This window comes from Excalfactoria chinensis, chromosome 1 (assembly GCF_039878825.1).
Source record: "Excalfactoria chinensis isolate bCotChi1 chromosome 1, bCotChi1.hap2, whole genome shotgun sequence".
In the NCBI taxonomy this organism is placed as follows: domain Eukaryota; kingdom Metazoa; phylum Chordata; class Aves; order Galliformes; family Phasianidae; genus Excalfactoria; species Excalfactoria chinensis.
The window spans coordinates 157,129,900-157,148,899 of record NC_092825.1 but is presented as its reverse complement, the minus strand read 5'-3'; the positions used below and the strand labels follow the sequence as shown (position 1 = coordinate 157,148,899).

The 19,000-nt window shown below is 39.5% G+C and overlaps 1 protein-coding gene across 5 annotated transcripts in view; it reads left to right on the top strand.

The window, feature by feature from the left end:
• The window catches only part of ZC3H13 (zinc finger CCCH-type containing 13), a 45,866-nt gene extending 28,497 nt beyond the window's left edge, over positions 1–17,369 (top strand). For 4 of the 5 annotated variants that reach the window (XM_072359155.1, XM_072359191.1, XM_072359184.1 and 1 more), the window contains 11 exons: positions 431–741; positions 2,195–2,659; positions 3,256–3,435; positions 6,072–6,615; positions 7,696–7,799; positions 8,142–9,155; positions 10,162–10,677; positions 13,098–13,253; positions 14,174–14,374; positions 16,124–16,287; positions 16,880–17,369. In XM_072359155.1, coding sequence (XP_072215256.1) covers positions 431–741; positions 2,195–2,659; positions 3,256–3,435; positions 6,072–6,615; positions 7,696–7,799; positions 8,142–9,155; positions 10,162–10,677; positions 13,098–13,253; positions 14,174–14,374; positions 16,124–16,287; positions 16,880–17,050 — 3,826 coding nt within the window. In that variant the 3' untranslated portion in view covers positions 17,051–17,369. The remainder of the gene's footprint in view (positions 1–430; positions 742–2,194; positions 2,660–3,255; positions 3,436–6,071; positions 6,616–7,695; positions 7,800–8,141; positions 9,156–10,161; positions 10,678–13,097; positions 13,254–14,173; positions 14,375–16,123; positions 16,288–16,879) is intronic. The other variant, XM_072359175.1, reaches the window with a different exon arrangement.
• Positions 17,370–19,000: the final 1,631 nt, after the last annotated feature.

Sequence of the window (19,000 nt, the reverse complement as noted above, 5' to 3'; positions counted from 1 at the left end):
GGCACTTGCAAGTTGCTTAGATGCTGATAAGGTAAAAAAAAAAACTACTGCTGAGCTCAAAGGCTTCATGTGCCTATGTTGGATTTGCAAGTGGTAACATATTTTGAGGAAATCTGATTACTGTTGTGTAAATGATACTTAGGATTATCCTGTATTAGGTTACAGGATTTCCAAGATGAGAGAAACTTTCTGTATATTTTTTCTTACTTTATAAAGTAAAAGATTTCCCTGATTGTAACGTCCATGTTTGTTCAGCCTTTAAGTAAATACATACAAGTTTCCAGGATACAAGTCTAAACTGTATGAAGATCAGTGCTTTGTAATAAGAAATAGGACTTGTTTCTAGCATAGGATAGAGAATGCAGTTTATTTTAATCCCTCAATTTCATGTAGGGTCTAGTAATTTAACTTTTGTAACCCTTTCTTGCAGGTCTGCTTCTCCATCTGGCCAGCGTCATTCTCCCATATCCTCTAGACATCACTCTTCTTCATCACAGTCTGGTTCCTCTGTTCAAAGACATTCTCCTTCCCCACACCGCAAAAGAACTCCTTCTCCCTCCTATCAAAGGACAGCTTCTCCGCCTGCAAGGCGATCATCTTCCCCCTACCCCCCACGTTCTTCCTCTTCTCCTCAGAGGAAGCGAAGCCCTTCAAGACACCGATCTCCTGGAAGAGAAAAGGAAAGGCACAATCGAGACCGAACTTCACAGTCTCATGACAGGCGCCATGAAAGGCGGGATGGTATGAATAAAAATAGCACTTTAGGACAGTTTTTTATTTGTTTGCAGGTTGCATTTTGTACCTTGGTTTTCAGTTCGTGGCATTTTCTCAGTGGCCAAGGTGGTGAAGAAAATAATCAGAAATCTGTAATATTCTTCCTCTGCTGATAGTGCTTGTTCTGGGAGCTGTGTAATGGCTTTGCTCTGTTGGCACTGCTTAGGTAGGTTCAGCTGATTCAGGAGATCCTGTAGGCATATGCTTAGAAGTTTCTTGTGTGAAGCAGTAATGGTAAGAATAGGTAAGTGATCTTATCTTCTTAAGAAGCACTAGCTGGAGGACCTGTCCTATGATGAGAGGTTGAGGGAGTTAGGATTGCTTATTTTGAGGAAGAGAAGGTTCCAGGAAGACCTCACTGTTACCTGCCAGTATTTGAAAGGAGCTTATAAGCAGGAGGGGTTTTGACTTTTATGCAGGTAGATAGTGACAGGACAAGGGGGAATGAATTTAAACCAAAAATGGGGAGGTTTAGGTTACAAGTTAGGCAGAAATTCTTCACTTGGGGTGCTGGAGCAGGCTGCCCATAGAAGCTGTGAATGCCCCATCTGTCATGGGGTTATCTCTAGATCTGTCTGTGCCCCATCCCTGAAGGCATTCAAGACCTGGCTTGATGGGTTCCTGGGCAATCTGATCTAGTGGTTGGCAACCCTGTATACATCACAGGGGGGTTGGAACTAGGTGATCTTTGAGGTCCCTTCCAACCCAAGCCATTCTGTGATTCTGTGCTACTGGATCAGCTGGGTGGCAGGAGGACATTTGTACCTATTATTGCTCACTTCTTTGAGGTACCTAAATGCTAGTCCAGTCATCACTGATAGCTTTATCTGAAGTCATTAAGTGAGGTGCATGCAAAGAAAGAATCGTTTCTTCTGGAAGTCTGTGAAGTTGTAGTGGATAAACATGCCATTTCTCTCAAGAGACAAATTACAAAGATTGCATTTGCCAGTGTTTTTAGACCTACTGTGAATTCACTTTCCTGGAGTGATAAGGTTGTAAACAATTAAAAAAAAAGATTTTAGCAGAGCATTGAGGTCTTAAAAGCAGGTGGTCTAGTTATAGTAGAGAAAGCGCATGTGTGGAGAAGAGAACCTATGACCAGAAGAAAAGTGGTAACTGTCTTTAAATTGTCGAAGTGTGTTTTCTTTCTAAAGTCTTAGAAATTTATTTGTACTATACTCTCTCTCTTCTGAATTGCTAAATATTTGTAAGTTACAAATTCAAATTCACAAAGAGATTTTAAAGCTTATGGAGTATTTAGATGGATACACAGCATCACATCTTCCTTCTCCCATATTAATTCTAATTTACAGTGTGTATGTCAAAGTATATTTTTATGATATTGATTTAATGTTGTCTTCTAAATTTTTGCTTGCTTTGATTAAGAAGGGTATATAACACTTTTTGAAATATTTTACAGAAACTAGAGGGAAAAGAGAAAAAGAAAGAGAAACAAGAGATGATCGTGATTATGACCAGGAGCAGAGTACCTCCAGGGATCATAGAGACGATAGAGAATCTCGTGATGGAAGAGATCGGAGGGACACAAGGGATAACAGAGATCGGAGGGAGACGAGGGAATCCAGAGACACTCGAGACTCCAGAGATACAAGGGATTATAGCAGAGATAACAAAGATAGTCGTGATCAAAGAGACTCACGTTCTACGCGAGATTCTCATGACTATAGAGACAGAGAAAGTCGGGATGCCCATAAAAAGGATGACCAGTATCAGGAGGACTCACGCAGCTATGGGAGATCCCATGGGAGAGAGGAGAGCTCTCGTGCTGAAACAAGGAATGATTCCAGAAGTGATTCCAGAAATGAGAGCAGAAGCGATCGAACTGGCAGAAGTCGAGGCAGAGGGCCGGAATTATCTGACAAAGGTATGATGTAATTTAAGACACTAATAAACATCTTTATCATTGGAGATTGAATCTTGACATCTGTATTACCTTGTTTGATAAGACATATGGAAACTGCCAAATAGTTCATCCTATTAAGTTATGTTCAATTTTATTGTTATTAAATTAAAATGGTTGATTAAAATTATCGCCCTGCTGCTATAAAAAGAGACGTGACACCAGTATCCCACCATACGGGTTTAAAACAAACTCAAGTCCATGCAACAATCTTAGTGATTCTTTCCCCCAGCCCTGGGTTTTCCCATGGGCCACAAGCAGCAAGAGGCTGATGTGTAGTAGATTAGTAGGGTACAGCACGTCTCCAAGTTCTGGACACCAATTTTGTTTTCTCCTAAGCAACTGTGTAGGCATTTAAAAGCCGTATTTCTTCCTCATCCCCATTTCTTCTTTGATGGAGAAAAAAAAAAGGGGGGGGGAAATTTCTAAACTTGGACAGTATTTTTGAAAGTTTGATGCACTTCACTGAACAGTTTGATAAATACTATAGTTAGTTTAAAGCATGAATGGATTTCCATATGTGTGAGAGCTCATCTTTTATATTGTTACATCACTATTAGGAAGTCGGACTAGAGGATCCCAGGTTGATGGCCACAGCAGTAGTGGAAACTACCATGACAGTTGGGAATCAAGGAGTAGCTACCCTGATCGGGATCGCTACGATAGTCGAGACCAAGCAAGGGATTCCTCCTTTGAAAGAAGACATAGTGAACGGGACAGGCGGGACAACAGAGAAAGAGGTATTTTGATGTTTATATTACACACACATAGATATGTATTACACACACACAGTGTATGTGTGAAGGTAAATATCCTTTATTTCCACCTCCTCCCACTACTTATTCATAAATAACTACATGCTAATATTAATCCTATATTTCAAGTTAAATTCTTCAGTAGAGGTAACATGTATGGATGGTACAGATACCAGTTATCATGGAAAGAATAGGCAGGATTGTTCTTTTAGACAGAGCATGCAAGATGTCACACTTTCACCTGGAAGCATACTCTGTTGTCTCTGAGTAACTCAGTAACAAGTTCCACTCTGGAGAATATTTGTATTGCTTTCCAATTAAGGGAAGAGGAGTCAAGCAAATTAAAATTATATGGAAATGAAAGGAGAAGCTGTGAAGAACAAATATAAAACTGCAGTGATTTTTTTCTTCTCTCAATAAGAGTGTTTTGGAAAGGACAAGTGTGTTCTAGGTGTTCACCTTCAGTTTTTCAAAGGGATGTTTTGTATGCTACATCGTGGAATGTTTTTTGACCCTCTGAGTTACGACTCTTATTGCTTGTTCTTGTGAAAATTACTCCTTTAGATTCTCTTGTGTCTTCAAGGCAGAATTTCAGCAAACCTGTTCTCTAGGTTTCTTTTCTCGTGTTAGCTGAAAAACGATGCAGTCTGAATGTGTCCTGGGAGGTTGGCTCTTGCAGACTAGCTTTCATGTAATTTGTTTCCGAACACCCAGTAAATAACTTATAGTGTAGTTTGTACTTTCCATATCATACTGAATTTTTCATTAAAAACAAACTAAAAGAAACAGCAACTTAGAAGCAGAAACACATTATTACAACATTTTCTTGAAGAGAAGATGCTTTGAATGTGCTGTTTTTTTCCTTTTTGGGTAAGAGCTTAAATGGAGATAAGATTTGTTATTTTCTTCCTTAAAAATTGTGATCATTTTTTGTAATTTTGAATCCTCTTCAGAGATACAGTATGTAGTTTCCATGATTAGATGACTGTCTTAAAATTTGTCATTTGGAGGACTATCAGGATAGATTCTTGTTGGTACTTAATTCTGTGACATACGAAGAAACATTTCAGTGTGATTTTAAAATGCAGGCTTGTATATTTGATCTCACTTTATTCAACTAAAGTACCCAGGTAGGCATACCCAACCATTGGAGCATTGCTTCAAATAATAAGATTACTTAAGAAGTGCTGACACTCCATGTTCAGATGTCTAATACACTTGCAGGTGTCATGAGTAATGTAAATGCTTTGTGTAGATGTTTTGTCACAAAGCCTGACATTATAAATATTACTGAATAGACTCTTGTCTAAAACCTAGTACTAGGTATGCCCAGTAAATCATATTATATAGTTACAGACACAATTTGGAGAATGTGAAACCTATTCATGGAACCAATTGCATGAACTAATGATATAAGATCTGTAAAAACAAGTATTAACATCTATGGCAGAAATGTCATTCAAGTTGACTTTTAATTTTGCCTGGTAATGGGGGAGCATTAAATCATTATTAATTCACTCTGAGATTAAAATTGATTAAACCAGTGGAAATGCATGTTTTATTGACTTAGTCCTGTTCAAACTCTGCCTTCTTGTCCCTGGTGGACATTGTCTCAGTGTACAGGGAAGTATACTCAAAGTGATGGACCTCTCCCTATTTCCACAGTCCATGTTTATTGATTGTATAAGGCTTAGGGTATGTATAGTGGAATGAGTTTTGTTGGTCTTTCAATGCTGAAATACTTCTAACATCAGCACAAAAACTGTTAGAAAGTCATCAAAATTTACAGAAATACTCAAATAAAATATATTAAAAAGTAATAAAGTGCAGCTAAACTTCAGCTGTAGATCTCCAGTTAGCAAATACCTCTAGATAATAAGCTTCACTGGATTTCTGGATCAGTTATTTTAGACGTGAGAGTAGTTTTCTTGATAACTGTGATCCACTGTCTGATCATTGAAAAACAGCTGCTATGAAGACATATGAAAACATAGAGCAGGTATGAGTTTTGTATTTCAAAATCATCTCTCCTTTTCAGTTGGATTTGGTTTTGTATTTCTGTTCAGGGATCTCCTCTGGGATGAGATAGGCGGTATACAGGAGATATATAGGAGATATATAGTAAAAATTGAAGCAAAATAAATGTAGTGAGTTCTTGTAAACCTGTGACACTTTGTTTTTGGAGCTAACATTTTCTTAAAGAAGTTACAGTACTTCATTTTCATGCATATATCATTCAGAGCTTTCCAGGATCTTATATAAGATTTTGAATGATACAGTTATGCGTTAATAGTGTCTAGACTGATTAATTACCTACTGAACCCTTTCAGAAACATCTAGTAGAAGGTAAAATTATCCGAGTGACTTTTTTCTAAAGTAAGGAAATCTTCCTCCTGAAATACTGATTAAAAAAAAAATGAAATCCAAATTTGTACTGCCTTTTGTGTCCCTCTCATCCCCATGAGAATACCCAGGTTTCTACAGGGAGTCATTTCTCTTTTAATGCAAACCAATATCTACATAGTCAAAACTAAAACTCTCAGTATTTTATTAGGGTAGTGGAAGTGATGTATACGTCATCCCTATAACGCTTGGTATCCAAACCTTTCCTCTTTTCACAGATCAGAGAGCAAGCTCACCAGTACGACATCAAGGACGAAGTGATGACCTTGAGCGGGATGAAAGACGAGATGAACGAAGAGTAGATCGGAGTGATGATAGGAGAGATGAAAGGGCCCGGGAGAGAGAGCGGGAAAGAGAGAGGGAGCGAGAGAGGGAGCGAGAAAGAGACCGGGAACGAGAGAGGGAGAAGGAAAGGGAGTTGGAACGAGATCGTGCTCGGGAACGAGAGAGAGAGCGAGAGCGAGACAAAGATAGGGATCGTGAGCGTGATCGAGACCGGGACCATGACAGAGAAAGGGAACGAGAAAGAGAAAGAGAGAAGGAGCGAGAGCGAGAGAGGGAGGAACGAGAGAGGGAGCGAGAGCGTGAAAGAGATCGTGAGCGGGAACGAGAAAGGGAGCGAGGTCGAGACAGAGATAAAGAAAGAGAGCGACAGAGAGACTGGGATGACAAAGACAAAGGAAGGGAAGACCGCAGGGACAAGAGAGAAGATATTCGAGAAGAAAGAAGCTCAAGAGATGTCCATGAAGAAAGGAAGTCCAAGTAAGTAGATCTGAATGTTTCTTCAGTCAAAAGGAAAATCTCTTTTAGTATTGATGTCAGTTAGTAAGCAGGACGGTATCATAAGGAAGGAGAGGATACTCTGCTTATGCAGAGGTACAGTCTAGAGCCATGTCTTCCCTGCATCTATGTGTCATGTGCCAGTGGCTACAAAATCAGCATGTATGCTGTGTTGGTGAAGTTAGTATGATGCTTTCCTAGGGCAGAATCATGGAACAACTCGGGATTTAACAACTGAATCAGAATATATCATTTCCTCTTCTAAGTATGTCTGTGTGGCCTTGGTTTCATAGTGCAGGCATTGCACTGTTGGTGCAGACTGTGGTACCTTTTGAAGTTTCATGAGTTAGATAGCTGCGGTGTGGGTCCAGAGATCATGACTTTATTCATCAGGTTTCTGGTGAACATACATTACCCTTTGCACTGTGGACTTTTCAATACCAGAAGGCTACACAGTGAAGACATGAACAGTACCCAAGTAAATGTGTGATGTTTCTGTTTTTTAAGTAAATGCCACTGATCTCTTTTTTTCTTTTTTCAGTTAGTACAATAAAATTCTCATTGTGACAGCAATAATGAGCAAAGCCGTGTTGTCCTGAGTTGCAGCTTTGCTTGGAAATAATAGTAGTTTTTGTGTGAGAGAGTTGTGGAGCTCTGTAAATAATGTAGCTCTCCTCCATCCCTTTGGGGGGAAAAGCAAATATTTACATTAGAAGCTGCCAGCTGAGGTCAGCCCATTTCAAGGATCATTGCCACGGGAAAAAAAAAGTTATTTTAATATTTGTTCATACCTTCTTGTAAAAAAACAAACAGTTGTTTGAAGTATTGGAGTTGTTGTTTAAGATAATTTACATATTTATGACAGGAAAGAATACTTCAAGTTTTAAAGTAACTTAGAAAGCTACAAAACTTTCTGGCATTCTTGCTCGTGTATATCTTGTGTGAGATGTATTATGTTTGTGGTGCTTATGCTTTAGAGATCAGATCAATCATAAACTCAATTATTGAATGTTTTCTTGAAAGAATCCTCAAGAAATTTGACTACAAATATTTGCTCGGCAGGAAGCGTCACCGAAATGAAAGCAGTCCAAGCCCTCGTCAGTCACCCAAACGTCGCCGTGAGCACTCTCCTGACAGTGATGCTTATAACAGTGGAGATGATAAAAGTAAGTAGGAGTAGGCTGTCTGCTGCAGCACCAGGATTAGCCTTTGCTTAAGGAAAATAACTTGCAATCTTAAACAGAAAAAAAAAAACCACATGAAGAAAGCTTTTGTAAGTCTCCTTTTCCCCTTCCATGTCTGTTAAGATGCATGCTTACCAAAACAAAAGTAGTCTGTTGCTGCTGCAGCAGATTAAAACAAAAAAAACAGCGGGAAAACAGAACACGTAACTGAAATGATGGATTATTTGTAGTGATTGAAACCTTTCAGCGTGCAGAAGATACCACATATTCACCTGTTGTCCTTTCTAGATTGTACAAGTACTTTCTTTTTTTACCGTTTTGTAGATGAAAAGCACAGACTTCTTAGCCAGGTTGTGCGACCACAGGAATCCCGATCACTGAGTCCCTCTCACATTACAGAAGAAAGACAGAGCCGCTGGAAAGAAGAAGAACGAAAGTCAGACAGAAAGGAAAGCTCCCGGCGTTATGAAGAACCAGAGTTTAAAGAGAGAGAGAGAATTTCTTCATCAGATAAGCAGAGAGAGCAACCAGATGCTTCAGAAAGCTCCCGGTCCAGAGTTCAGGAAAGTCTTGGACGCCGTCCCTCTGAAGAAAGAGATGCTTCTGATAGATTGCATGATGACAGCAAGAAGAAGTCTAAAATACAGAAAAAGGCCACAAAGAAAAAGAAAGATGATGACAGTGGGGTGGAAAGGTACACTAATGAATCAACGACGGAGGAAAGCCAGGTCTTTTCTCCCAAGAAAGGTCAAAAAAAGAAAAACGTAGAGAAAAAGCGGAAGAGGTCCAAGGGTGATTCTGAGGTTTCCGATGAAGAAATTGTTCCACATCATAAAAAGAAGAAAGGTCCGAGAACCCCTCCTGTGACAAAAGAGGAACTGGTTGAAGCACCACCTGAGAAAGCTGTGGCAGAAGTCCCCCAGAAAAGAGAAGAGACTACATTTAGTGACTGGTCCGATGAAGATGTTCCAGAACGTGGTGACATTGTCGTTCCAGAAAGAAGCACTGAGGAATCCCATAGAAAGAGTCACAGAATGAGAGTAGAAAAGGTGGAAGCCCCACATGTTACAATAGATGATGGACCACATCGTAAACCTGTGGATCAGAAACGCAGCAGCAGTCTTGGTAGTAATCGGAGCCATGCCTCAAGCAGACTTCGATCCCCTTCCAATGAGTCAGCTCATCGCAGTGGCGATGACCAGACCGGACGGAAGAGGATCCTGCACAGTACCTCTAGGGACAGGGACAGAGAGAAGAAAAGCTTAGAAATCACTGGGGAACGAAAGTCCAGAATTGATCAGTTGAAAAGAGGGGAGCCCAGTCGCAGCACATCTTCAGGTAAGAATATATTTTTAGTGAGTCTGGACTGCTGTTCTCTGTGGAGATGCAAAGGTACAAATCCCAATTAATCTTAATTTGTAAGCAGAATGAAGGGAGAGGGAAGTTGTCTGCCATTCATAGTAAAACTGGAGTGAATCAAGATTGCTGGAAGTGTTGCCGTGTTTGAAAAGTTGATCCTCAGTGGGCATTATTACCACTTCGTTCATATCAAAACATTCAGTCAGATTTGGCAGCTTGCACTGTCTGGAGGATAAAGTAATTTCTAGGACAAATGAAACTGAAAGAGAAAATCCTTCTGCTAACAGAACACTGAACTAGTTTTATTGAAATAATGTTTTTAAATGAATTATCAACATTAATTTTCATGTGGAAATTCTGAGATCTATGCAAAATGTCCCTTCGTTCTGGGAGAGGGATTCATTTTGATCAGAGGAGCTGCTTTTGCTGAGGTAAATCTGTTGTGGTTCTTCATAGGGATACTTTTAGTGCATATGAATATCATCTTTATTGCAAATCCAAGGAATCGCGATTGATTTATTTTATTTCTGTAATTCCTATAAAGAGATGATGGAAAATTTTCTGTAAAATATAGACAGCATCAATAGAAAAAATATCTTCTTCCTAAATCAGCTTTGACTCTTATAATGGCTTTTGCCAAAACTTACCTCTAAATTTATCATTTGCTAACCAAGACATCCCTAGCTTAAAAAAAAAAACAACAAAAACATGATTTGAAAATAACTTTAAGAGATGATTCCTATTTATTTTTTTCCTATTCTTGTTCGGATTTCTGAGTAAATTACGTACTTCAGTTTTGCTTCTGTAAACTGGAAGGTAGCCACCAAAAATCTTTTTTTTGGGGACTTGGAGAAATATCATTTTTAATTTCCAGATGATACTTTTCAAAAGTCTAGTTTTCATACCAGGCTCCTTAAAATAGTTTGGTGTATTAAAATGGTTTTGTGAGCTGCTGTCATGCCTGTATTTAAAATATTTTATTCAGATCGTCAAGATTCAAGAAGCCACAGTTCAAGAAGAAGTTCTCCTGAATCAGATCGTCAGGTCCACTCCAGATCTGGGTCCTTTGACAGCAGGGAAAGACTTCAGGAGCGAGATCGGCATGACCATGATCGAGAGCGAGACAGAGACAGGAGAGAGGGAAGACAGAGAGACTGGGATCGAGACCGAGACATTGACAAAGACTGGCCAAGGAGCAGGGAGCGAGAGAGACTCCGAGAACGCGAGAGAGAGAGGGAAAAGAGAAGGGAGCTGGACAGAGAGAGAGACAGACAGCTGCCTGATACTGCTGAAAGAGAGAGGGACAGAACTCTTGATATTTCCTCTCAAAAAGAATCAACAAAACACAGCGAAACAAAACTGGACAGAGATCATGAAAAAGAATTTGATGGTGTTTGTCGAGATTCTGCAGCTTCGGAGAAGGAAAGACCTGACAAAGATTCAGGATCGTTACAGGGTTTTGAAGATGGCAATGAGGCTGAAAAGGTAGAGAGTCTAGAAGGTGAGATATGCTGGGAAACCACCTTGACTGTCAGATACTTTATTCTTTCCCTTTTAGTGCAGTGCTGAACAGAGCTATATTAGAAAGCTTTGTTAATGAAAGGGATATTGGCTCCAGCCTCTCTATCTGTAGGCATAATAGGATGAGGGAGAATTATAATGAGCATTTCCTTAGTGTTAATTATGTGAATATTAGTGTTGTTATTTTCTAAAGAAATTTTGAGTCAAAGAAGCATAAATGATATGAGATGTAATTTTGCCAAGGTGTAACATTTCTGCATAGCCACTTTGCTGAAGAATAATGCCAAAAATTTAATTGCTTCAGTACACTATTCTAAGATCTATTTGTTAGTTTGGAATTGACAGGTAATGAGTGAAAAAAATGAGTGTTGACTTGCAACTGTTATTTGGGATTTTTTTTCTGCATAGTCCAATTATCATAGAAATGGTTGTCTAATTAGTAGGTTAAATGTATTTGTGGCTTGGCGGAACGGTCCAAAAATGACTTTGCTGAATTAGTCTCACTAAATGCAGCTTCAGTTTGTTATCCCAAATGGTACCAGGGAAAGCATCAGTAAAGTAAAGGGCAAACAGTTTCTTGACCAGAAGAAGGGAGTTTATGAAATAGAACTAACATATATATAGATATAAAAGAAGCAAGAATCTAAATGCAGAGAACGGGGTTTAAATCATCGTAGAATTACTTAGGTTGGAAGGAGCTTTAAAGATCATCTGTTTCCAGCCCCCCTGCTGCAGGCAGGGCTGCCAGCCACTAAATCAGGCACTAGATCAGATTGCCAAGAGTCACATCCAACCCCTTGAATACATCCAGGGATGGGACATCTACAACTTATCTGGGAAGCCTTCCTTAGGACCTTTTTTCGAGGTAGATCCATTTGGATGGCGTCCTTTCCTTGTATTAACTGCATCACTCATCTTGGTATCATCAGCAAATTTGGTACACTCAGTCTCACTGTCTGTGTCATTAATAAAGATGTTGAAAGGGCACCAGTTCCAAGACATACCCCAAGGAAACACCGCTCGTGACCACCATCTGTCTGGACATAGAGCCATTGACAGCAGCCTTCTGGCTGCGACCATCCAACCAATTCTTTATCCATGCCTAGTCCAGCCTTCAAATCCATCCGTCTCCAAATTAGAGATAAGAATGTAGTGCCGAACCATGTTAAAGACCCTGCACAATTCCAGGTAGACGGTTGCCTCTCTTTTATCTATTGATGCTGTCAGTCCATTGTAAAATGGCATCAGATTGATCATGCACAGTTTGCTCTTCATGAAGCCCAGTTATAAGAAATGAAATCTTTCAGAGATTGCCATATTTTCATTCTAAAGATGATAGAAAGCTAACAATGCAATTTCCGGTTCTGATGATATGTATGGAATTTATTTGAATGAATTTACTGTAATATATTTTCTAGCAAAATATTTGAGGATATAGTTAATTATGATGATGTGTTGAACCTTAATGTGTTTGCTGCAAGAGCAGGTTTCAGTGATGTGCTGGGCAGCCTGGTCTAATGGTTGGCGACCCTGCACCCCTGCAGTGGGGTTGAAACTGGATGATCATTGTGGTCCTTTTCAACCCAGGCCATTCTATGAGTCTATGGTATATATTTCCTCCAAAGCAGTACCAGGTGATCTGAATAGTTAATTTACACTCTTTTAGCATGTATTTTACTTGCTTTGCCCATGCTGATATTTAGGCTAGCTAAGGTGGCATTTCTTTGAGCTCTTACAAATGCAGAAAAAAGCCCAGAACAAAATGAAAAGAGAAACTGCATCTTAACACAGAAGGAAAATAGAAGATAGTAGAACAGTCATCCACAGGAAAGGACCCTTATAAATTCTGTTTGCTTTACACTGCACGACTGGCAAGTACCTTTAAGCCTGAATTTTGAACAGTTGGGTTTTTGAATGCTTTGGTCAGGTCCCTCAGGCTTGGAGATGAGGGAGTACCTTCTGATGTACCTTTCACGACTGCAGCATTTGAGTGTCTTATGTTTCCTGGCTTTAAGGAATATTTGAGTTAGCATTCATGTAGGAAATAATGGGATTCATGGGAAGAATTTGTGTTGGTGCTAACATAGATTTATGTTAGTAACTGCATACCAGATCATCAACATATATTTCTTCTGAGTATGGCCTTCGGTATGTAGTTTGACTAATATTGCACAAAACAAATTGACCAAGATATGCGTCAAATTCAAACTGCCATATTGTACGTGGGAGAAACAAGTTTTTCTGCCTCTGTGAGTGAATACCTATATTCATTTTGAATATATTCATCCCAAAGAACTCAAAAGGTAGTTTAGCAAACTTCTTTTTCTTCAACCTGCTTAAAGCATGTTTAGGAAACAAGAATGACTCCTTTAAAGCTACAGTATGTATCTGCCTCTGTAGGAGGAGAAGACGAAGCAAAGATTGATGATGTGCAGTCACTGGCATCTGGTGCTGGAGAATACGAGCCAATCAGCGATGATGAACTGGATGAAATCTTGGCAGGTGATGCAGAAAAGAGGGAGGATCAACAGGAAGATGAGAAGATGCCTGGTAAAAGTATAGCAAAACCCCTTTGTGATTATTTGAATATAAAGTTTAGATCAGTTTGCTTGTGGTGCTGTTTTGTCCTTTCCAGATAGTATTACAGTGTACAGTAGTTCTGAATTCAGAATGCTGTTTGTGTGCTTCTCAGTATTCCTCATTTGTGCTGTAGCTGTCAGATAAGTCTGTGAAGCATAGAGTACGAAGAGCTATGATTTTAAGTAATATTTGTTATGTTCTACAAAGCTAGGAGGATAGGGTTTAGTTTTATAAATGTGTTTTTATTTGTCTTATTTGGTATTGATTGTTACTTGGAACTGATACTTTTAGGAACAGATTTTATCATTGCTAGAATGCTTCTCAGATGTGCTGGGAAACACAGAGTCTTCTACTTGTTATAATTTCAGTTAGGTTATCTGGGTTATATGATCAGCATTCATATGTTCTGTAATAAATTTATACCCATAGTTGTATGGTTATTTGATAACTAGTACATCTCTCTTTTCAGAAGAACAGCATCCAGGGTTGAGTTACTAGATTTTTAAGCATGAAATTTGGATCTATCGTAGCACGTTAGTGGTGCTATCATGGCTATGAATGCCTGAGTGATGCATCCGTATCTTCTGGCTAAGCAGAGTCCAAGCAGCCTTTCACAAAGTTGTTAGGATCAAAATGAAGCAGAATTTTAGGAGTATTTATTTTAAACCAATAAGCTTTATGTTCTTTAAGGAGTTGTATACACCTTATTCTCACCAATCTAAGTGAGTTTGAGTGCTCTTATTTGAAGTGCATATCTCTCTTTAGTGAGAACTCAAGAACAATGTTCGTCTGATAGATATTGCTCTTAGGAGATGGATGTATGCAGCCTGTGAAATTAATCAGCTGTGGTAGGAGACGATGGTGTGATAACTCATTCTCTGTCAATGTTTTTGCAGATCCTGTGGATGTTATAGATGTTGATTGGTCCAGTCTCATGCCAAAGCAGCCAAAAGAACCACGAGAGGCTGGGGCTGCGCTCTTAAAGTTCACGCCAGGTGCTGTTATGTTGAGAGTTGGCATTTCCAAGCGATTGGCTGGACCAGAACTCTTCACCAAAATTAAAGAGACGTGCCAGAAAGCATTAGAAAAACCTAAAGGTAATTGTTTCTTCAGGGATTAAACTGTCCTTTTGTTCTTAGTAACAGTGTTTAATGAAATGGTTGCTAGTGTATCCTCAGCACTGCATAAGTATTTCAGGAATCTAATACAGCTGCATATCAATCAGATTAGTGTCTTAATTCCAGCAGTTGTGTAAGAATTCTGTGATGCTTACAGTTCTTTTTTTGCAGTATTTGCTGACGGAGCACTGGAACGGCTGCCCAGGGAGGTGGTGGAGTCTCCTTCTCTGGAGATATTCAAGACCCGCCTGCATGCCTACCTGTGCGATGTGGTGTAGGGAGCCTGCTTTGGCAGGGGGGTTGGACTCGATGATCTCTAGAGGTCCCTTCCAACCCCTACAATTCTGTGATTCTGTGAAAAAGCAATCCTAGCTCTTATGCCTAGGAATTTCCGTAACTGATACAACACACTGTTGTATCTTCTTGAGCTTGCAAACTGTCTGATACAATAAAAGTAGAGACAATGCCATTTTCTCTGTAAGCTTTAGTTTTGCTTTGTCCTTCAACAGCTCTTATCAGGCATTTCTTGCAACAGGGACCGCAGAGCAGAATTCACTTGGTTGTTTACAATATTACCTGAAACCACCTCAGCAGTCCTTGCATGCATCTCTAGAAATAAAGTTCAGCAGAGCAGTGATAGTAGATGTCTCTCAATCAGTTCTTCTGTGTCGTTTTGAGGGTACCCAGATGCAGGAGACTTTAGTCTAGAGAGAAAGAGAGGTTGAAGTGTCTCCATTACTTTCCCTTTGATGTGTGCAACATCCTGATCATCAAAGTTACCACAAGTGAAACTGCCGCTGTGCTTTCGAGCATATGCATTTTCTCCTGCTAGGATTCTCAGCTAAACACCACATGTTTTGCTATATAACGAAGATTGCATGAGACTATTAAAAGGTAGAACACAGAATATTTAATTATGTAACATCTTCAGTATCTTCCTATTTATTGTGAAAGGTTTATAAATAAATATACTACAGTCCAAGCATTTGTATTCTTTTTGTCTTTGCCAACATTTCACAGAGAAGATATTACAGAGGTATGCCTTAGGAGCCTTCTGGAAAAGCATCTTTGGTTGATAGGTTCTAGCTTCACTTCTCTTTTTTCTGTAGTAAAGAACTATGTTGGCCCTTTGAGTACTATTAGCCTACTTTAGGTAGGCCTGAAGAAGGGTGCAGTTCACTACTATCTGTTGACTTGCTTTCCAAATTCAACTGCCATGGATAAATGAAGTACTCTTCATAGCCTTATTTCACTTATACTCAGCCATTGAAACCCGGAGTTGACAGTGGTACAATTATCCTATGTTTTGCTGGGAAGTGAAACTTTACCCACTGTCTGATAAATACTAGCAGGAAACACCTTTCATCACACATTTCTGACCATGAATGTTCACGGTCTGAATGTTCTATCCCAGAGCTGTCACTTAATTTTTAGGCTTCTCTATGATTGCTGTACCAGTCCTGCTTTGCAGTGCTGAAGCTACATAAGAAGTACACCTACATTTAACCTATAACTGGTTGGTGAAAGATTTCTACAAATCTTTTTCTACAAATTGCAGTACTAGCTCGGTATTTTTTAGAAGGCAGAAATACCAACAGAATACCTTCAAAGTAGTCGTTAAATCTCCTTCAAGATTGTTTTTTAACTCCAGTCAATTTATATTATTGTATGTTACCATTTAAAAATACCGCGTGTTTGTTCATCTTTGCAAATGCCAATTCTTTGTAGATGCAGAAAATCTCTTTGAACATGAGCTGGGAGCCTTGAACATGGCTGCGCTTCTACGAAAAGAGGAGAGAGCGGGTCTTCTCAGCAATCTGGGTCCTTGCTGTAAAGCTCTGTGCTTTAGAAGGGATTCTGCGATTCGTAAGCAGCTCATGAAGAATGAAAAGGCAAGTGGCTTGTTTATAGAGAGTGGTTAAAATGCGGAAGTAGGTAGTACTATTTCTCTAGGGAGGGGGTTTTGCTAGTTGCTGTTGGTTGTTCTGGAGCAGACTTAGTCCATTAAATAACAGACTTTTATTGAGAAGTCATAGGATGTCTATGTTTTAATAATGCTGCCAGATTACTTTAGGTTGGGGACTTAAATTGTTTCTTATATTGGCATTTAACTTCTGAGGAGGCACTTTTTGCATTTAGAGAGTGAGTATTGAAAGTAATGGGTTAAAATACAATTTCAAAGACAGTGGTTGAATTATTTTCCAGCTTGACAGTCCATGCTCTTTTAAATGAATTATTCGATTCTGTTCTTCCAAATGAAAAAGAACCTGGATAATTTTAAAAGGAAATACTCGTCCATTTCCAACCCCATGGTATGTTTTGTGATCTTGTGTGCTAATAGAAAAATATGTAGTTCTCCAGGTATTTCTTATGAATATGTATGTGATTAAACTTGTAGGCACCAAGAGCGCTTCAGGTCAGTTTCTCAGCGTGCATGTTAAAAGCAACTATTTTCTATTTTTATTTCTTTCTCAATTTCAACAGGGAGCAACAAAACAAACTTACACAAATCCTGCAGCGATGGACAGCGACTTGTTACGTTTGAGTCTACGGTTATTCAAACGCAAGACTGTGTGCCAAGTTCCTGGGCAGGAAAAGACAGAGGATAGTAAAATTCCACAACCAGCTATCCAGCAGGAATTGTGTGTGTCTTAAGCAGATGGCAACAGTGGCTCTTTCTAGTTGATATCCCACTACCAGAGTTGGTATTGATGTTTTAGAACTGTTGGGTTGGAAAGCAGCTGTAGAAGACAGAAGAAAAGACTCCATTTGTATGCAGAATTCGTAATTTTGGATGTGAATAAACGTGGTAAAAAAGAAAGACTTCTGTGTGAAGTTCTCTGCAAGTTTTATAGGATGCATCTCACGCTAACAGAAACCTGTTCTATGGAGCATCAGGTGTAATAATGTGAAGATGTCTGGTTTTAGCAGTTTATAACACTCCGTGATAATAAACTGAAGAAAACTGTGCATGAATCTTTTCCTTACTGTGAATGGGTTTCTCCACCACCACCCCATACTCTTCATACATGTATGGGATTTCTGAAGTGCCTGTCTACTTCTGCTTTCCAAATCCCTATCCTTATTCCAGTAGTCTGGTGTGGATCTGGATTTGGACAAAGCTAGTCAAGTTACTTAAGAAGAAATACCTTCCAGAGAGAGATTTCACAGGTGGTTAAAAAGGAGTTACGAGCCACTGGTCTTTTTGGTGGTTGGTTAGTATTGGTTTGTTATCCTTTTTTTTCGGCTTAGAACCATGCTAATATGAGATGTTGACTGCACAGTTCAGTGTGGTGAGCTTATCTTGCATCTGTCTTGTGCTTAATGACAGTTGTGCTGGCTTCAAGCAAAGGCCTGAATATGAATTCCAGCTCAAACTTACTTTTCAGAACGGTAATGCAAAGTCCTCATACCTGCAGTGCTTTCCTATAATTCCCTGTACATAAGCCTTCAGTGAAACATTACAGTTCCACATTCCTCAGCACAAGAAGGACATGGAGGTACTGGAGCAGGTCCAGAGAAGGGCAACGAGGTTCGTTAAGGGCTTGGAGAATCAGCCCTATGATGAGAGGCTAAGGAAGCTGGGGCTGTTTAGTCTGAGGAAAAGGAGGCTGAGGGGAGACCTTATTGCCGTCTTCCAGTACCTGAAAGGTTCTTACAGTGAGAGTGGGGCAGGTCTCTTCTCACTAGTGACGTGACAGGACGAGGGGAAATGGCCTCAAGTTGCGCCAGGGCAAGTTTAGGTTGGATATTAGAAAGAAGTTCTTTACAGAAAGGGTGGTTAGGTACTGGAATGGGCTCCCCAAGGAGGTGGTTGAATCGCCATCCCTGGATGTGTTTAAGATCCGTTTGGATGTGGTGCTCAGGGATATGATTTAGCAGAGGTTTGTTGTTGTGGTGTTGTTTCGTGGTTGTTTTTTAAGAGATAGGCTACTGGTTAGGCTGCGGTTGGACTTGATCTTTCAAGGTCTTTTCCAACCTGAGTAATTCTATGATTCTATGATTCAAATAATTATTAAAGAAAATATGAGGATTTACTTATTGACTTAAGTGATCTAGGCAAAAGTTAATCTTCCTAAGCTTGTCACTTGCTGTAAGCCTTTTGAGGACTTGGCTATTATTGTTTAATACCACAGATGATATTAAATATTCTTAAAAATATATGTGTTCTTAAACATATAGTAGCTTAAACCGAGCAAGAGTTAACAAAGCTATTCAGTGCTTAAATTCATTCTCACCTATTTTATAGCTGCATTAAGGCTGCCTTTAAGCTGGAAGTATTAGATCATTGCTTCCAATTACGTTAAGGCCTGTTTTAATCTCCTTCTCTAAAAGACATAAAAATGTTTGATAGCAAGAAACGGCCTTGTCTAAGACTGCAGTACACAAACTAGATTCACTGTTCGGTATTTAATTACGCCGTGCTTGCTTTAAACACTTTTCCTGTAAAACTGCCAAGGTGGATGTATGCACCCAGTTCTCTCTTGGCTTGATTTTACGTGGAAGGAGAGCAGATGAAAGGCTTGTTGTTCAGATTTCCTTTTGCAGGGCTCCAGCAGTGGCAGAGCCTGTAACCTGGAGCAACGTGAGGAGAGGGATGCACTT